The 21,551-nt window shown below is 31.7% G+C and overlaps 1 protein-coding gene and 1 long non-coding RNA gene across 2 annotated transcripts; one reads left to right on the forward strand and one right to left on the reverse strand.

The window, feature by feature from the left end:
• The first annotated feature begins 130 nt into the window (after positions 1–130).
• On the forward strand, positions 131–11,021 carry LOC111619672. The gene is made up of 2 exons (XR_002755805.1): positions 131–208; positions 10,682–11,021. It is a non-coding gene; the product is annotated as an uncharacterized LOC111619672 (long non-coding RNA).
• A 5,380-nt stretch (positions 11,022–16,401) lies between these two features.
• On the reverse strand, positions 16,402–18,758 carry LOC111619667. Its single transcript, XM_023361432.1, has 2 exons — positions 17,945–18,758; positions 16,402–17,317 (listed from the first exon to the last, which is right to left on the reverse strand). Exons 1-2 carry the CDS (start codon positions 18,631–18,633, stop codon positions 16,402–16,404), a joined length of 1,605 nt encoding a protein of 534 aa, XP_023217200.1. The 5' UTR covers positions 18,634–18,758.
• Between the last annotated feature and the right edge of the window lie 2,793 nt (positions 18,759–21,551).

Raw genomic sequence — 21,551 nt, forward strand, 5'->3', positions numbered from 1 at the left:
AAAAAATGCATAAAAGTTAGTAGATTTTATTTTATTTTTTAATTTTATAAACTTACATTTATTAATTTAAATTTCCTTTTTTTTATAATTTTATGTTTAAGTATAAATAATCTATTTCATTTTCAAAGTTGTTTATTTCGTCATCGGTTTCAAGATGTCAGCCAAATCAGATGATTTAGATTTTAACCCTTTTTACAAACAGTTGCAGGTAATTTGATTATTTATAACGTATTGAATTATTTTTTCCCATTTGATTTGTTATTATAATATAAATTATCTTTTAAACTCTTTAATTAAAATTACAGAAAATTTAATATTATTTCCTCATAATTTACATATTTGATGAATTAATCATGTTTTTGAAGTTTAAATGTAAATTATTTAATAAATTATGTTATATAATTCCTTTGAGGCTAAATCATTTTCCTATCTTTTAATAAAAAAACTTTAATTTCAGCTTTTCACATTGTTTATCAACAGAATTACTTGGCTGCATGGAACAAATAAACAAACTTTATTGAATTTTATTACTTTAATAATATATTTTGAAGTATTAATTGAATTGTCTGGATATTAATATTATAAGTATACTGAACTTTAATTGAATTTCCTTAAAATAATTAATCATCCTGTATATTTCAAGTTTAACAATTAGTTGACATGTCATCATTTTACTAAATATCAGTTTTTTTCAATCAAATTATAATTAGGTTTTGTGTTTTTTAATAATAACTGATTATAATTTGCAGGTTAACATACTTAACTGCACAATTTTAAGGAGGAGATGTGTCTTTCGATGGCATGGCAGGCTTTACTAGACAATTATATTTAATTTTCAGTCATATTTAAACGGGAACACATGCACATGGGTTCTCTACATTCGAACTCGTCATATTGTTCAAACATATTTAAAAATCTTATGGGGAACACGTGCACATACGGTAATCGAAATCTCTTAATGTTTGAATATAAAATCGAATGGTAACTGCCAGCCTGTTCCAAATTAAAAAGAAGCCTGAAGAAGAGCCCAGAAGGGGTTACGAAAACGTTACTCAAATGTTAATCATATTCACACTTGTTAATTGGTAAACTGGTTTTTTATGTGGGTTAACATATTTGATCCAGCAGTTATAGATCTATGAAATAATTATACTAGGCACATATACTGTAATTTCAATTTTTTAAAAAATAAAAATAAATCTCAATCAACAAATTAGATTTTATTATTATTATTAATACATCTGTCTTTTCAATTATTCAACATATCCCCAGTGTGATTGCTTATGCACTTCTATTTTCATGAAAATGTTAGTCATGTCACATATCCTGTTTTCCTGTTTACTTGGATTTTGTTTCTGTGTACAGTGTTGTATGTCAGTGCAATGTATTATTTGCCCCCAAAAAGAATCAGTATCAAACTGTGATGAGTCATGTCATTTATTGCCTTTAGATCTGTACACATTCAGTAATCCAACACTATTTCTAATCTGATACCCCTCTGTGCAAGGAATGACTAGATCAGCAAGATAAAACTTGTAAGTCAGTACAGTCGACCCCCCTATAATTACGATTCCTATAAAACTACGAAAAAATATAAGTATTTTGGAAATGTTGAGTCGGATTAGTGTAGAATCGATTAATTTTATGGAAGAAAACCTTTCAATCAGCCGTAGACTTAGTAGTCCGTAAACTTGACACGTGTCGGGCTGTGATTGGAACGACTTGTAAGAAATCGGATTCCTAATAAATTGGAACGTATCTATATCTTATAGGGGGGGTCGACTGTATATCACAGAGATTGATCTCTTATAGGATGTTTGTTTCGTTTATTACTTATTGTTTGTTTTTGTTGTATTTTTATTTAGTTCCTTGCTACTCAATAAAATTGTATTCTATTAAGTTAAAAATATACAACTTTGAAAAGATGTTTGACATTTATTTTTTTTAAGATGAGCCTGGGTTGCATGCCAGGTAAAAAGTTGTTGGCTTGCGACATTGACACATCTGCCAAGGGTTCCCCACCCCTGGTCTGGTGTATTAACTTTTAGATGTTTTTGAGATTCTTCAATTTATTTTGAATGATGATTATACTGTAATAATTATTGTATTATATATATAGTATAAGTACTATAACAGTTATAAATTGCTTGTCATAGCAAATTATCTTTGAAGATCAAATGCAAATGCCAGCTCTTTGTTTATATAGAGGTTATGACTGTCTCATCCTCTGATCATTAAGTAAAATGTAAGCAGTGACTAAATATGAAAGTGGTGAGTAGTATGCTAGAATTCCTCTATGCTATGATGGATCTATACAGCAGGAATATAAAGAATATGATATATTCAGATCCTACTGCTAACTCTAAAGTAAAATTAGATACATTACCAATGACAAGATTTTTTCTTGTTGATGTCATATCTTACTAGAGTTGTAGGCTTTCTTTAAAGAGGTCAAGTTAATTCCTTCAAAGATAATTCAACCGAAATTTTCTTTTTAAGTGGCCTACCAATGACAAAATGATAAAACTATTGAACACTGATAGTTTGTTATAGGTTTGAGTCTGACTAATGGGCTGGCCATATAGAGTTTTCAAACTTTTCTGCACTATCTAATATCTTAACAGAGCCATTTTCCAAAGTTTTCTCAGTAGGTACCCTTGGTTTGGCAGATTGCCCATGTTTTTTTGTTACTTTATTCTAACCTTTAAGTGAAAGTTTGAATAACAAAGTTTTTGTTTAGAATTTCAGCTTTTTGTTCTTAAGTAATAGATCACTTAAGAACAAAAAGCTGAAATTTCTATACAAGCAAAAAACTAAATGGAAGTAAAAGTCCAGTGATGTGACTGTTAAGCTGGCTACACATGTACAGGTGTATCTGAATGTGTGGATGACAGAAGATTAGTATTTTTCATTCACAAGCTCAGGTGTAATTAGCTTTAGTATATTCTGCTTTATATTCCTTACATCTTTTTTAGACACATGCAAAACAGATCTATTTTTATAAAGGTTTCTTTTAATTTGTTGATACAAAGAACTTTGCACTCTGTATTTACTTGTAGTAAATACAGTAAGGCCCTGCTTAACATGGGGAATGCATTCCTAGACAATAAAGCACTAAGTGAAACAGTGTTAAATGAAGTCATTTTAACATGGAGTAAATAGGGATAGGGGAACACGCGACCAAAAATAAACAGATTTTACTTTAAGTTATTTTTATATTAATTTGTATAATAATATATGTTAAATAACATACAAATATATACACACAAAAATGTAAAGTTCATTTTTTGTGATGAAGGTTGTGGCTTTTCTGAAATTCTTGCTTTTTGCGATAAAGTCGCATAGTTTCATTTGTCACGTTTTTCCTTTTGTTAAGCAAATGTCAATAGCAGAAGATTGCATCCAAAATGCCTCGTTTTGCTCTTGCACTCCGTTCAAAATCTGGATCATTCGTTACAATTTGATCAACAATTTTGGTTATTGTTACCAAACTTTTACTAAGGAAATCTGTAGAGAAATTCTTTGGGTTCTTTGTTTTCAGAATCTCTATTTTCCAGTTCCACATGAATTCCATGTTCTGCCAGTTCTTGAAGGTTGTCATTGGTAAGGCTCTCACCAGAAACCTACTGTCACTCTTCAGTATCCTGCTCATCTATATCTCCTAGTCCTGCTATATTGATTAGGTTGAGTTTGGTTAACTTAACAATACAGTGATAGGCTCTTCTGGTTGAGAATTCTTGGATACCTTCAACCATAACTTCTTCTACACTTTGTTTGTGCATTTATTAGTTAATTCTTGCCAAGTGAAGTCGATATTTCCTATGGCATCCATGATGATATATTTTTTCCAAAATTGCACCAAACAAACATAGATTTAAAGAAAGTACACTTTTTTGCCATGTTTTGCTGATTGGTTTGTGTTTGCAAATAATTGTATATACGAATCAATAAAATGCTGCAATAATTAAAATCAGTATAAATTTTGAGCTTTTTTTTAGGCTTTGAGCAGACCGTTTTATATCAAATCAGCATTAAGCGAGGCAGTGCTAAGCAGGGTCTTACTGCTAGAATGTACCATGTGTTTTAAATAAATATCAATGAATAACCTTATGAATGTGTGTTTCACATCATATATGCTATCCATTTGGTAATCTTACTATTAAATATTTTGATATGTTGATAAATTAATCCATTACATATATATATTGTAATGGATTAATTTTATTATTTGTGTATCAGCAAGACTCAATTTGTCATGATTTTATATTCCAAATTTTAGACTTTTAAGTAGATATTTTATTAGTTATGCTGTAAAGTAAGGGTCGGCAAACTATGACACATGATTTTCAGTGGCCACTCTGACTGAATAGATACATAGTAAAAATTAATTTTTAATTATTAATTACACATTTAAATGAAAGTCATAGTTCATCAAAAACGAATCTCTTATTTGTATATTTCTATTACAGAGCATTGCACTTTACATGCATTTACACTTTATGTCGACATCAGCATGTTATGCAAGCGCTTCACATATAAATAAATACCTTCTTACTGGAACTACAATATAAGTATAAGTAAAAACAAAACCTTTAAACAATCCAGCAAATCGTTTTTAATATCTTAAAAATGCTTTTGAACGCTTTAAGCGATCATCTTCAGTTATCATTTTGAATCAAATGAAGAATTCAAAATTGCATAAAATAATAATTCAGAAAGCAGTTACACAAATTTACGTTAAGATTTAACAAGCTTAAATAATCGCAAAGATTATACAAGTTAATTAAAAGGAAATATAGAACTAAAATAAAATATACACATTCAGTAAAAATTATCTTAATTAACTTTCCCACCTATATAAACTATGTCAACTCATCGTAGAATGATTTCACAAGCTCAGAAATTCACAAGGTGCAGTTGCACACAAGCTGTATCAATCATAGGGATGCTGACAGATTGTCATCAGCGTGGAAATTATTCTACGATGAGTTGACATAGTTTATATAAGCGGGAAAATTAATTAGGATAATTTTTACTGGATGTGTATATTTTATTTTAGTTCTATATTTCCTTTTAATTAACTTGTATAATCTTTGCGATTATTTAAGCTTGTTAAATCTTAACGTAAATTTGTGTAACCGCTTTTTGAATTATTATTTTACACAATTTCGAATTCTTCATTTTATTCAAAATGATAACTGAAGATGATCGCTTAAAGCGTTCGAAAGTGTTTTTAAGATATTAAAAACGATTTGCTGGATTGTTTAAAGATTTTTCTTCACATATAAGAACTTAACAACTTAACTTCAAAATTATACATTTTTGAAATCCATTATAACTGGACTAATTTTGATAACATATACAGTAGACCCCCACATGACACTGTAGATAATTCCATATTATATGAATTCCATGTTGTACAAGTCACTTAGATTTTACAAATATGTGAACCATTCACAGCCCGGCACACGTATTTATAAAATCTAAGTGACTCGTACAACATGAAATTCATATAAAATGGAATTATCAACAGTGTTATAGGGGGTCGACTGTATTTGTTTTTTGTAAATATAAAAGATTTGACAGTTTAGTTCCTAAATGACATAAATTTAATGGAAAGCATATATTAGATTGTTCTGAATAGCTGTGTGTAAAAATCTTAAACTATAGTTGCATTTTCTGTTAGTTATCTTAAATATTTTAAAAAATTCATTAATTTTTTGCTTTTAATTGTTTGTCACATTGCATTTAATGTCATCTGTATTTTTGAAATGCCTACATTTTAGCATGAGTTTGATTTTGAGGATCCAAAAATACTCTGCATGTAATAAATTAGAAGTGTAAGAGGGATAGTTCTTACTATATGGCATTCTTTAGTATTGAGAAGGGTATGAATTAAGAAAGTTTTATAAAACATTATAGAACCAAACTATCTAGCTTGTTTTTGAAATTATGATCTTATTAAGTTAATTCTTAACTAAATAATCGAAAATTTATAGTATTCTTTATTCATTACCTGAGCTGGCATACAGGGGCATTTCTAACTTTCTGGGGTTCTGGGCTGAGCTTGAGATTTCTTCAGACTCCTTTTTAAAAATTTTTAAATAATTTTATTTATTTTTTATGCGTAAAGTAACATTTAATTGAGGCAGAGCATTAGTGAAGCCTCTTCTATGTGGCTTACAGAATTGTGTTCGTTATCAATCTGTTTGATTAATTTTGATTAAACTTTGCCATTATTCTTTAATTGTGATGAGGAATTCAAAAATATAATTTAAAAAAAATGAGGGTCCATGACTTTATTTTTGAGATGTAAGGTGGTTTCGTGAGCATGCACAAAGAGAAATTGCATCACTTTGTTGCACAATGTCCGAAGGTTGCTATCATATCTTCTGTGTGGCTTATAGAATAGATTTCATTCTCAAAATTTTATGGGCCTATTTTAATAAAACTTTGTCATTTTCTATTGATTGTAATGAAGAATCTAGAAATGTAAATGTAGGAAATAGGAGTTCATGATTTCATTTTCTATATAAAGTGGGGTCAAAGTGACAATGTCCATACTCCTTGAGTATGCCTAATGGCATTTAGGGGCAAAATAAAATATAGATGCAAAAAACAAACAGAACACGAAAACAAAGCAATTGGCAGTGATTGCTTTAGATTTGGTTTTATTCGTATATGGAAATGCGACACGTCAGCAATCTGCCAAGGGGAAATACCTCTCGGAAAGTCTTTTATGGGAAAATGGCCTTTATTTAGGTGTTCTCCACGTAGCTAACCTGTTCTCCAGCCATGAACTGTCAACCAACTACCAATGTTCAGTGGTTTTATCCACTTAGCCACTGGTAGGCATTGGCATCCATTGCTTTGTTCTTGGATTGCCTTTCTGTGTTGGATCTCTGTATGGCATCTAGTACAAGGATCACCTCTCCTGAGACTGGCAGGTGCCTTTTTCGTGATGACAAGTGCAAAGTTCACCTGTCCACGACCATTAGGTACAAGGATTGCTTTTTCTGTGTCTAACAAATGCAAGGACCACTTCTTTCTTTTCTGCTCTGCCTGAATTCTATCACGATATGACAAAGTTGCGCAATGTCCTAGTTAACCACTATTGACTTTTACAAGCTTTAAATATAAGTTAATTAAGTAAAGCATTGAGTAGGTATAAGAAAGTTTGTGTTGACCAGTGACCACATTACAATTATTTTTTTACTTTTAACAAGAAATTTTATTGTTGTTTTATTGAAACCGTGTTGTTATTTATGTTTGTATACTGGCACAATGAAGTGACCTTCTTTATCAACACTTGGCAAGTTTTCAATCTTTATTCAGTCAAAAAGAAATTTTATATTGGTATTGTGTTTTGGAGCCTCTAAAAGTTGGAGGACCCTGGACTTAAGCACTATTAACCCTTGTATATCTGCCACTTCTGACATGGTGTTATGATTTCTTTATTTTCAACAGATTATCAATATTTCTTGAAGTTGAATGACTTGAAATTTAGCATATTACTTCATATCTGACATTGGTAATGTCTTTATCATTGATATATATATATATATATATATATAAGTTTTGTTTATTCTTTTATAAAACTTATATTAAAGTTTACTGTTTGCTTTTTTTCTCTGCCATTACAATAGCAATACACATTACATTGTGTTTAAAATCTTAATATGAAAGCATGCAAATTACAGATATGTGAATGAGATAAAATAGAAAAGTTGGATTGTTTAGCTCTCGTACATGAATCTTATTTTCAAATGCTTTCACATATTTGTAATTGGTTCATTCCTGGAATTTAATTCTTAATGATGCATAGTTAGATTATGATATAAAAAATAAACCAAATACACATAGTGCAAATGAACAACTTTTAATGAGGATAATTTTTTGAAATATTAAAATTTTTATATTTCTATCAGTTTTACTTGAAAACATCCTTAACTCAGTTAAAAATTTAACCTAGACACTAATGTAATGTTTTGTAGAACATCAACTGTATGTATTTATTTAATATGGTGCCAATTATAGATGTATTTTCTGTTGATCAACTGTTGCTATCCAAAAATGTTTCTGATCTGGAAAATTATTTTTTAATAAAACAAACAACTTTGGCTGCTTTCATCTTTAGTGATATTTATAATACTTTACATTTTCTGTTTATTTCTCAATTGATTTATTACTCAATGTTTGAATAAATTGAATTGATCCATGTGTCATTTTAGTTTCTAGATGGTAAAATTTATTTGGTTAATGCATAGTTAAAACCTGAAGATGGTTGATAAAAGCAGCCAAAAAGGTTAGTTTTGTTTAAAAAATATAGTCTGCTGGATTTATAATAAAAAAAAAAAAGGTTTTTGGATAGCAACATTGAATAAACCTAGTTAGGTTCTTACAAGATTTACATCAACTGTTCATATCTAAACAGTCTCTTTGTAAAGAGAAACCAGTCACAGTCCTTACATAATGATTTATTTTGTATTGTTCAAGTAAAATTTTAACAGTTGAGTAATATTATAGATAACATAAATAAAAATTTTGAAATATTAATGAAAATTAAAATGATAATTTGAATTGTAATTTATGTTTTTAGACATTAGATAAAAGTACTTTACCCTCATGATTCTATTACAACACAGCTAGCAATACAGCAGCTATGCAATAATGAGATTCCGGTAAATCTGATAGATATAAGTACATAGAACAATTTACATGCCAATTCATAAGTGATTGCAAAATGATTGAAATATCTACTTTATAAGAGAATCTTATAAATGTTGAAATAATAATTTTATCTTTAATTTATTTGTAAGATGCTCATGATATAGTCTATAAATTTCTTGCTGTGTAAGATGTACTTGTTTGTTTAGTATTATTTAAGGAAAAATAGCATGTTTTTGAAGTACGGAGATGTGAAATTATAATGTAGAGTCTTTTCATAATCATATCTTTCTAGAACTGTTTTAGTTAAAAGTTAGTAAAAATATCAAACTTTTCTTTAAAAGAGAAGAAAATGTAAGTTTTGAATTTGATTTTCAGTTTATAAAAATTAATAAGACAAATACCAAATACTATATATATACAATATAACCTCTGAATAGCAGACACTGTTGGGATCAAGAAGTTTGTCCACTATTAGGAAGTATATGCTGGCAGCTATACTGTATTTTAACATGGTTATCATGTAGTGAAGAATAAGACAGATTACAAAAAATTAAATTTTTATTAGGAATTTGAATATACCAAAAAGTATAAATAGGATATATAATTAAAATAAATAATATACCATATATCTTTTTAGTTGTAAAAATCTCATTTTAATTAAATTCTAAATAACAAATAGGTTGGATGTGATACTTTAAATGAAACATAAAAATTATGTCAAAACATAATGTTGATTAATTATTAATTCATCAAAAAGATGATGGTGAAAGTAATGAAAAAGAAAAATGAAACTTCTGTTATGAACAGAAAGGTGGACAAAAGTCAATTAGGTGTTGAAAGTTTTAATGTATTTTATTTAAAAAATTTGTTTATATAAATAGAAGTTAGACTATATCTCCTTTAACGTGGGGCATATTTCAGTCCAACTTTCTGTGTTGAAAACAAAATGTTTTCTACATAAAAAAGAATTAAATGTAATGTAGAATTTATTTAGCTTAATTTTAAGATTTTGATCATAAATGAAACAGTTTATTAACTCTTGGAGCTAATTCATTAATTATAAAAAATTTAAATATTCAATGGATTGTAATTGCATTATTTATATATAGAATGTGAATTACTGTTCACATCCTATATCAAAATAGGAGAAGGTAATCTGCCAGAAAGTTGATGATAGACACATTGATGAAACTTTGAAAAACCCCATATGCACAGTCCATTAGTGATGTGCAAACCTGCATTGCCATACTCCCATCAGACCAGATCTTTCATATAAAACTTTCCATGCACTTAACAGAAAGCGTGCATCTTAGCATGTCCCTGTTTGAAATTTTATTTTTGTATAATTAGTTAAATATGAATCTTGAATCAACTTGGTAAATTAACTGGGTGCCAAAGGTCTTTATCATTTTGTTGGTTAGGTAGAGATGCAAGAGCTGTGGTGTATGGTGGATTACATCATATTTATGCTCCTTAGTTCTTTATTTCAATGATTTCAATGTCCATATACATATACTTAACACCTTATTCTTGCTGAGAAATATAATTTATTTGAAACAAACAAACGTTTTCAGCCTGATTCACAGGCCATCTTCAGGTTTAGAATACATTTGAATTAAAATTCCATCAAGAATAAGGTGTTAAGTATATGTATATGTATAGTGATTTGCTGAGTACTTTATGATATGATTTCAATGTCTTTCTAATGTGTATGGATCTTATCTCAAACTGTTATTCATTATGAGTATTGAATATTTGCCTTATCGTGTCTGTCTAACAGATGTTTGTCATTTTCAATTATCTGGTATCTTGCTTCATTTCACTGCTAAGGTAAAATTCATCTTCTTGATGATGTCATGATGTAAAACAAATAAATATAATGTTGAAATTGTCAATATTAAAATTTATATTAAGTCAAATTCAAGTTCTTGTAGTTTTATTGAATTAAAATTTTTATCATCAAATTTGTTTACATAAATTAGAAATTTTAATTTTAAAAAACTTTTTACAGTTAACATTTCGGAATAAATTTCTTGAAGCGCAAAAGAAATGCTGGATAATATGCGTGCCACAGAAAAATTCAGTAAAAAATGACATTAAGGTTACAAAACATTTCATTGGTAAGTTTAAAATTTAGTTTCAGTATTAAGTCACTATGATTAAAATTTTAGTATTTTTATGCTTTAGTTTGTTAATAGATAATCATTCATTGCCTGAAGATCTTTTAGATTCATGTTATGGCTAATGGGAATATTAGTCTGTTATAGATCTAAAGCTGTCATTGTTATCAACACCAAGTTTGTTTGTACCCCAAAATTCATTCTGTTCTGGGGTTTATGAATCTTTTGTCCTTGCTTCTTTCTTGTCAACGTCCCAGCACCAAGTGACTTTTGTTCACTCCTACCTGTCGATATCCACATTCTTATTACCTTTGTTCTCACCCCCATGCATTAGCTATTCACTTTCGTTGATGACTCATTTGGTCTTAATCTGATGCAGAAATGATAAAACAATTATCATTAATTACTTTAATGATGATGATACTATAACTCATGTTTGTGAAAATTGCAACACCATGAAGGAATTGTCAGAAATTAATGAAATTTATTCCACATATTACTGATAATGGTACAAATAAACGATCAAATTTACAAGACAAAAAAACAAAAAGAACATTGGAAATCAGTATTTTGTGTGTCCGCCACGCTGAGCGATGAGAGCCTGTACACTTCATGGCATTGGATCATACAGGTTCTGAATGTAATCCTGGGAAATGGTATTCCAGATGGCTTTGACTTGACGCCAAAGTTCAGTCTTATTGTGTGCCCCACCAGCTGTACAAGCAAGTCGCTGACCAATGAAATCTCAGATATGCTTGATGGGCGACATATCTGGGTAATAAGCAGGCCATGGAAGAAGTGAAACCTGTTGTGCACTGAGAAGGCTTGTGCAGTCTGAGAAACATGTGCACGGGCATTATCCTGCTGAAATACGGCTCCTGGAATACGTCAAAGAAGGGGGAGGACCTCTGGCTTCACAAATTCCTTCATGTAGCAATCACTGTTAAGATTGCCTGCAATGTGCACTAGATGGGATCGACAGTTATACCCAATAGCTCTCCACACCATGATGCCAAGCGTTTGTGCAGTATGATGCTGGATAACACACTGTGGGAGCAGACGTTCCCCTCTGTAATGTCTGACACGTACTCTTCCATCATTGTACTGCAGATTGTAGCGAGATTCATCGGAAAAAACAACTTGTTACCACTGGGCACGCCACACACTGTGTTGCTGAGCTCATTGAAGTCAAAGGCGTCTGTGAATCAGAGGGGAATCCTGGATAGAGGAACCCTTGCATGCAGTTTATACTGCAGAAGACGGTGATAAACTGTGGAGCTAGACAACAAAACACCTGTAGCCATGCTTCAACATTGTGCTAACACACGAGAGGACACTGTACGGTCTGTCACAGCCATGTGGATGAGGTGTCTGTTGTCCCATGCCATTGTGTTATTTCTTGCCCTACTGCCAAGTTTTTGCCTTACTTGGTTCTCTGTCCATTTCTTCCAAACAAGCATCACTGTTGTGGCATTACATTGCGTGCGGGCTGTGATTTCTCGATACGAAAATCCCCCCTCTCGCATACTGATGATGTGGCCTCGTCCATTAGTTCTTGGTATGGCTTCCTCCACTTTTGACAAGGTATATTAACCACCAGTGAAACATTTACCACAGACATAGGAAGATAAACGGATTTCAATGCGTCTTTACAGTCCTTTATGTACCTGGAACAAGCAGCTGATAAGGAGCTGGTTCTTGTTCCATGCATGTGCATCACTTTGTAATTCTACTCATTTGCATGTCTTAACTCACTTTACATTTCCTGTAAGTTTGGTTCAATTTGCACAATTCTTTCGTGGTGTTGCAATTTTCACAAACATGAATGTACTAAATAGATTTTGTTAAATTGTTAACCTTCTTCAAATGCATAATTCCTTAATTAACAAAATTATATAAGAAAAAAATGACCTTTATTATTACAGTAACCATTAGAAGACATTAAAATCTGGTTTTAAACATTACAAATGCTCTAGAATACTCAATGCTCTTTAAACATCACACAAAAATGAAGATATTCTTTGAATTGTAGCATTTGAAAACATTTTTCTAATTTAAAGGTATTTTAAAATAGTTTTATCAGTTTTTTTTTTTATTTTTATTTTGTGATGATTTAAAATCAATATTTGAAAACATTTTACAAAATCAGTGTCTTACTCAGACTTCACTTCCAGTAGCAATTGTCTTTTTTATCCAGGATAAATGAAACAAAAAAGAAATATATAGTAGAATATCAAGTATGTAATATGATAATTATCCATGATCATAAAAAGCAAGTAAAATATGTTCATGTTTCTTTTATGCCATTAAAAGAAACATGACACAATGCCATTAAAAGAAACATTCAACAACTTATTTTCCCTTCTCTGTTATATATAACAGAAGGAAGGTATGGTGATTGGTCAAAAAAATGACCCCCAAAGATTTTTACATTTTTGAACTTGGGACCATAAAATGTCAAGAAATGCAAAAAAATTTGGGGTTTTTTTTTTACTGTATGTGTCCCCCACAAACATTCATACAATTTTGTTTACCCTCTGAAACTTAATAACTCCTGTGCTTTTTGTTGAAAATTAATGAAATTTTGCAGAGAGGTTTGTTTATTAGGATGATTGATGCTATTAAATTTTGGTGGTTAAAGGTTGAGATGATGGGAAGATAAAGGAGTCATGTGTCATATCTTCAGCAGGGTCAAACTTAATGATGATTTTACTCATTATTAGCATTTACAAATTTTTATAAAACCATCTCTATCCTCAAAATTAAGCTTTTTGCTATTTTATAATAATTAATAATATAAAAAGTTTTTTAAATAAAATATGAAAATAAATGATGCCACAAATCTTGTCAGGAAAATTAAGCAACTCATTGCTGGATTTTTTTTAAAAATTTGTTAGTTAAATTTTATAAAATAAAATTATTAATAAACTACTTAAAAGACAAGTTGAGTTTTAAGAGTTTCATTGTAAATGTTGATAGATAGTAGCATATAGCAAGAATTATTTGCACAATTGACTTGAGATGTCAAAATCTATAAATGAATGTGATATCTAAAAAGTTTGGATTCTAAACAATGTCAGATTTTTTTAAAATAACAGAATTATATATTAATGAAGTATATGAGAAATAGAATTGTGATGTGCTTCAAATTAATAAATTACTTTTTATCAACTTCATAATGACACTTGAATTTTTAATTAAAAAATATAATAATGCTTTTTTGGTTTTTTTTTATGTCAATAAATACAATTGAACCTGTTTGTCTCAAACATGTTTATCTTAAACCTCTTTATCTTGAAGTTTATTTTTTCCCTTTGTTTTCAGCCCAAATTCAATATAATTTCCATGTTTATCTCAAATAATTTTATCCCAAAATTTCTATATCTCAAATTATGGACTGCAGTGTCAGTAACAAATTTAATGCTCAACAACTACATTTTGATAGCATAAATTGTAGTTGAGAAACATCTCTTGCAATACAGTACACAGTTGCAATTAATGCTACTTTTCTCCAATCAACTATACATTTGGCTTGCATCTTATTGGAGAAAATCAGGTACTAGAAACTATTTCTGTTAAGGTATGTCAAAAGTGTTTTATTTATACCTAATACAGGTATGTACTGTATTTACAGTAGTTTATTATTACAATAGCATCTCCAGTCAAACCTATTACTGTTTACTGTGTAGGAACCTCTATATCTCAACTAGTCCTTTTCAAATTTTATTTTTCTCGTTTCCATGAGATTTGACATAGACAGGTTCAACTGCATATCTATTGAAATGACAGTTTTTAAAATTAAGCTTGAAATATGAAAAGAAACCTTAGATCGGCTTACTAACTTTACTATTAATAGAAAGCATGTTTTTGACTGCTTTTATAAGTCTTCATCAGGTCTAAATAAAAATAGAATTGTACAAAGTATAATTGTTCATATGCTATATTTAAAATTACAAAAATAAAATTAACAGAATGTAAATAAATGATAAATAACCTTGCATATATGCATATATATTTAAAATAAAATTATATTATTTAAATAAATATAATGAGTATAATTGGTATAACTTAACATGCATTCCTGTCTACATGATATTCTCTATACATAGGGTTGCCAGATGTCCCAATTTTCCAAGATTGTCCTGGATTTTTCCCAACTGTCATCTAGAGACAGAAACTTTATTCTAAAAATTGTTCCTACAATGAAGTATCTTATTTTTTATTCACATTTTAAATGTATTTATCACTGGCAGAGTAAAAATATACATCTTACTGGGACACTTCAATTTCAGGACAAGCATCTTTTGAGAAGAACTCATTTTGTCCTGGATTTAATCCCCAAGTATCTGGCAACCCTATCTATTACTTCTGCAGATCTTTGATTATTGTAGTATTCTTATGCTGTTATGCTGATGTAAGATTTATTTATATGATTTTTGAAGTGTCTAACCAAGTTGTTTACATTTCTATGTAAAATATTGTTCTATTCTCTATTTGCATAAAAGTAAAGTGACCAGATGTCCCAGATTAACCAGGACAGTCCTGGTTTTTTACTCCTTGTCCCAGCTTGAAAAAATGCCCTAGTTTTGAATAAAATGTCTTGGATTATCCCATTTTTATTTATAAGTAAANTAGATAAATGCCCTTTCTTAAAGATGATATTGATATCCAAGAAGTGTATCACTATGGAACTTTTCTGCTCTAGCTTCAGGTTTAGGCCGTCTTTGTTATCGTTGATTCTTTCTATAAAATTACTACTTTCTTGATTATTTTTCCATAGTATAAAGATATCGATAAAGAATCTTCAAATACCGGATTAATATAAAAATATCACTTACTAAAACCAATAACCGGTATTAAATAATTAAATAATGCGAACGTTTTCGGTTCTTTTCCTAGGACCTTTCTCAAGCAGCGATTCGTATTTAGAATAACTATGAACGAAGACCAGTAAATAGCGATATTCGAAAAATTATTCTTCCGAACAACATTTCAAAAGTCAAAATTCAACGTTAATGTGAATCACGTGCATTCCCGAATTCCGTAAATAAATTCAATAAAAAATAAAAATAAAAAATGTTTGGTTTAAAAATTCCTATGCACGATGTTTACACCCTATTTATGAAATGTATTATTAATGCGTATCTTCTTTCTGTAGTAGGGCCTGCCATGCAAGGGATAGGGTAATTTCATCCCTCGAGTTAATAGGTTCAGACGTGTTGTATGCCTTGCAGATCTCCATTTGTTCCAACCATTTGATGTGATCCGTAAATTTAGTGGTAATGAGGAGTTTAGCGTTATCAAAGTCTACCGAAATTTCCGGGTCCGAAGCATACGTGGATAACGAAGTAGTAGCCCTGTTGTGGATGATGTCACTTCTGTGTTCCGCCCATCGGACACCAATCGAACGCTTAGTAGCACCAATGTAGATAAGTTGTCTCTCAAATCTGTGGTCCACGAGGGGAACAGCGTATACCCCTGGCAGCTTATCCTCCTTAGGTTTATCTTTTTCATTGCGTAAAAGCTTAAACATAGACGGACATCTTCTGAACGACAGTCGTAATCCTTGTTTTTTAGCGATTTTTTGGTATAAGGATACGAGGAAGGGGTTTTATGTGACTATTGTGATGGGTAGGTCTTGTTCTATACTATTCCCCGTCTGTGGCGGTGGTAGGCCGACGCTGTAATGTCGGGCTAACTTATGGACCATGTTATAGAATCCCTGCTGACCGGCGATGTTAAGTATATAGTTCAATTCTTGAACTAATGCCTCCTGAGTTGAAGAATGGGTGTGGGCCCTCTTAACCAGTGCTTTAAAGGCCGCCATTTTATATCTGAATGGGTCACAGGAGTTCGCTGGGATATACATTGGAAAGTGACAAGCTTTGCGGTATACAGAAGTTTCCAAGGTGTCTCCTCCAAACGTAATGCTCAAATCAAGAAAATGTACATCCTTATCACTATGTTGTTCCAGCTCTATGGTAAGGTCATACGGATTGTCGTTCATCTGATTAATAAAGTGGGTGATGTCTGGGTCGTTTTTCCACAAAATAATGATGTCGTCTATGTATCGTTTGTATACTAAGATGTTGTGGGAGAAACCAGGAATTGTTTTATCTTCCAGCTGTCTTATTACCAGTTCACAAAGGTCGCCTGAGACTGCACTTCCCATAGGCACTCCTCTGCCCTGCGCATATGTGGTTCCACCGAAATGAAAAATAGAGCTGTAGCAGATCAAATGTGCTAGTTCAAGTACTTGCTGGTGTAACTCCTGGTTATAAACGTTACAGAATAGAAAATCCCTGAGTGCGCAAAAACATAATGGTAATTGGATGGAAGGATATAAAGCACGGAAATCCATAACAGAGATGTACGCAGGCTTTTCGGAGTTTTTGAGGCAAGCTATTAATTCAACCGGATTGGAGATTGTGTATTGGTAATCCTGTAACTTAGGAGAGATGAGATCGTGCATGAATGCTTCCAACTTGCGAGTGGGGGCCGTGGCCTTATCTACCACAGGTCTCAATTTGTGGCCCTGCTTATGCGTTTTAGCAAACGCGAAAAGTNATATATATATATATAAATGAAAATTCATCTTAAATTAGTTTTTTGAATGCATTATATAAAAATTTTATGAATTTGTAAAACTAAACTATTATGACATCACTAATTTGTATAAATGATGATTTTAGTTGTACTGGTCAGCAACTGAAATGTTGGAATTGCTGTATTACAAGTCATCTAAGCACTGATTTTAAGCACTTTCAGTTGTTCTGCTAGATTTTTCCCCTTTTAATCAAGTTGAGACTAATTGTACTTTGTTGATTTTTGCACATTTAAAAACTGGAACTTTTGTCATTGTTAAATGCAAAATATACAGCAAATGCAGGTAGCTGCTTTTAACAGTTTCTTGCTTTTTAAAGATGCTAAATTCCTATAAAAGTTCTTTGTTTTTCTTTTATTCAGAAGTCATTTGTTTAAATCTTGTAAAATGAGAATTATTTCTTACCTTAATTGCTGTTTCTATGTCTTCTTCTCGCATGATTGTTTTCAAAATCTAATTTTCCAAGGCATTTTCAAAACTCCATCAGATTTAAAGTTTCAATTTAATCTGAAATAATAAATTTAAATTATATACAGAATACNGTCTCAATTTGTGGCCCTGCTTATGCGTTTTAGCAAACGCGAAAAGTTTGGGTGTATCAGGTGCGTCCATTACAATATCCCGCATTCCTAACGTAGAAGCCAGTTTAGAGTTAGAGAAGCGTTTGATCTTATTGTGTAGTTTGTCAATAATGTTGTTTGGTTGTACGACGCATCTCGTATCCTTAATGTATTCTTGCATCTCCTTTTCATACATGTTCCTTTTTATTAAGACCAACATTTTGGTTTTATCAGCTTTGATGACCGTAATATTATTATCGCGCCACCATTTAATTGCGCGTGACAGGTCTTCTTTAAAGTAGCGTACTTGCATAGAATCCCTTCGGTTTGTAAGCTTGCAAGAGGCAATCCATCTGTAATACTCCTTTTGCACAGTCAGCATGCCCTGTATCAGCCTTTCAAGGTCAGGTATGCACGTTTTAAGGGTCTCTCTTCTGGTAGGAGTAGGTGCATATGCGGGGCCAAATTCCAAAATCCTTTGCACAAATTTAGGAACCTGTATGTCGTCCCAAACGACAAAAGGATATTTATGCTGTGAACGGTTAGCTGGAAGTTGAAAGCGTAGAATCCAATCGAGTTTCTTGCGGTAATGGATTTTAAGTTTATGTCTAAGCTTTTGTTGAATATTGGCTACTTTTGCATTTTCCACTTCAAGTAGGTGTGGATTCTGTTGGAACATGTTATTCTCTGTACTTATCAGGGTACATTTATACCCTTCAATTAAAATTGAGTGTAAACTCTCATAATCTGGTAGCACAAGATCCTACAATAGTAGTTAAAGAGTTGCAAGATATAGCTCTGATGGATGAGGAAGTGGGAACAGTATTAGATTATGAGNATTTATAAACACAACAAGGTATGTACCAATAAATACAACTAACCTAGTAGTTATTATTACAAATACCAAACAGTCAGATTCTTTATTGGGCTATAAGGCTAAATGAAGCTGGAAAGCAGCATTTAGCTTTATAGCCAGATAAAAAATCCAGCTGTTTGTTTTGTATTTGTAATAACTATCAGATTAGTTATATTCATTATACAGTAAAAACCCATTCAAAATGGAACATTAGTAAAACAGAAACCTGCCTAACAGGAAAAACTCTTTGGATGCAGTGATTTTAAGTGTTTAAAAAAAACCTATTCAAAATGGAAACCTGCCAAACTGAAAAAATATTCAGAACCTTGCAAGCCCAGTGTACACAGGCTTTACAGTATATACAAATTTGGCAGAAAATTTTAATTCCTACATAATTTGTATAATTGCAAGTTTCTTAAATTAAACACTAACAAATACAACCATATTTTTAAAAAAATTTCATATTTTTTCATTTATTAATATAAAACTACAAAATAAATAATAGAGTTGGCATATTGATATAACTTAAAATTATATTTTAATTTATAATTTCATCACAAAAGTCATGAAATGTACGTACAGAAAAATAAATAGATAAAATTTTATATTGTAGATTTTGTCCTCAATTCATATTTTTAGTAAAATTATAATATTCATCATGTATGAATATAGCAATCACTCTCAAGTTCGCCCTCGGTTACGCATGCAGGGAACAGGTGTTCCCCAGCCGTTTTAAACGCGTGTATTTTTTAATCCATTAAATGCTGAAAAATGATGTCTTCAGTACCTTCCTTTAAAGTACTGAAGATCACACTGAAAAAGTTTCAAATCTGTACGAATGAAAATTTTTACAAAAAGCTACACCAAAGTTCAGGGGTGACCATTGTACCCTGTGTGCCTAACGGAGGAAGTTTTATTAGCATGACTAATTGAGGGTGTGGAACAGAGTTACGATTCTGAAAGAACGCTCATCCATCTGTAGTATTCTTTGTGGATGTCCTTCATGCCCACTATCATCCTTCCAATATGCAGCATCACACTATCCAATAATGGCTTTGGGGTTCCCGAAGTATACATCGGGCCACGTGCTAAGGTGTTAATGAGATAATCCGGCAGTGAGATGTTATCCCAACAAACCAATGGAAATATAGGTACGTCCTCCCTAATGGGTCTCTGCTTTCTTAAAATCCAATTCATTTTTCTCTTGTATTTTGCGGACAGGTTCCTCGCCAAGATTTCCTGATATGCAGCTGCCCTTTTGTTTGCTTCCTGTAGTGCCGATATATTTTGCACGAACAGAACATTTTCTTCCTTAATTAGTTTATCTAGTTTGGAATATATGCACCTTGTTGTTCTAATTGCTTTTTTCAAACATAGATATCTTAGATATCTTAGCTTTGGCAAGGCCAGGTCTCCAACAAACCTTCTCGAAAAAGCAGTCCATAACATTGCAACGGACTATCTAAGGGATTACGATCTAAATGTCAAGAACCCCAAGGAACTAATAGAACTATTAAGGCAGACACAGATAACAGATTTGGCCCTTCTTCACAGTGTGTGACTTTATATCGTTATACCCATCGATTAAGTTACAACCGTGCTTTTGCGCACTGAGGGATCTCCTATTGTCCAAATTCAGAACACTTACATATCGTAAACAGATCTTGGAACTGGCACATCTCATATGTTACAACTCTATATTCCAGTTTAACAACAGGACCTATCTACAAAAAATGTGGGGTACCAATGGGCAGCCCACTGTCTGGCAACTTATGTGAGATGTTATTACGTAAATGAGAAAAAAATGTCATACCAAAGTATAGATCGAATATAATTATTTATAAGAGATATGTGGACAATGTCTTTATCTTGTGTAAAACGATACCGAATGTCAATGATTTTTTAAGTCACATAAATAACAATCTGTATGGGCTGACCCCAAAACTGGATCAATTGACAACCACCACTGCCCACTTTTTGGACATTAACATCAACCTCAATGGTGAAGTGATTGAAACGGGTATATATTATAAACCTAGCTACATCCCATGGTTCATACCGGCAAACTCAGCTGACCCTTACGCTTATAAGGTCGCAGCATTCCGAGCGTTAGTTAGAAGAGCATTTACGCACCCTTCTAAATGGAGTGACACGATAATTGAACTACAAAATATAGAATGCATCGCAGTGGCACATGGATACAAGAAAGGGCTAATACAAGGGCTAGCACGAGCCTATTTTCAAACACGGGATGCAAATGATGTACCCATTACTCAAAAGGCTATTCAGGACCCGACCAGCAGACACATCATCGATGAACATAACCAACGATTTCAAGCATTATATGAAGAAATTGCAACAAAGACGAACACTAATGTAACATACAGAAGATCCCCTAATATATATCAATTATTACGTAATGCAAAGGACAAACAGGACAATCTTAAGGCACAGGGGATATGTAGTACTCCTGTAAGGGACGATAGATTTCGGTGAGAAATGGTGTACATTGGCTCCACGAAGCGTTTTATCCATCAGAGAATTAAGGAGCACAAATACGACATAGACCATGCTCATTACACCACTGCCCTGTCAACCTATGCCACAGACCCGGATATTCACGAAAATCTATCCAACGCCAGATTAATAAATAGAGCCCTTAATACAAACCACATCAGAGTCCTGAAGCCCTGGAGATATACATAGCTGGCCGGGAAAGGAGATGTAAACACCAAAGATGG

Source organism: Centruroides sculpturatus, unplaced genomic scaffold (assembly GCF_000671375.1).
Source record: "Centruroides sculpturatus isolate CEXI.00-Female unplaced genomic scaffold, Cexi_2.0 scaffold165, whole genome shotgun sequence".
Classification (NCBI taxonomy): domain Eukaryota; kingdom Metazoa; phylum Arthropoda; class Arachnida; order Scorpiones; family Buthidae; genus Centruroides; species Centruroides sculpturatus.

Bases quoted from the DNA above. Each gene is read 5' to 3' on its own strand.
- LOC111619667 (XM_023361432.1), bottom strand. From the start codon at position 18,633: ATGTTCCAACAGAATCCACACCTACTTGAAGTGGAAAATGCAAAAGTA.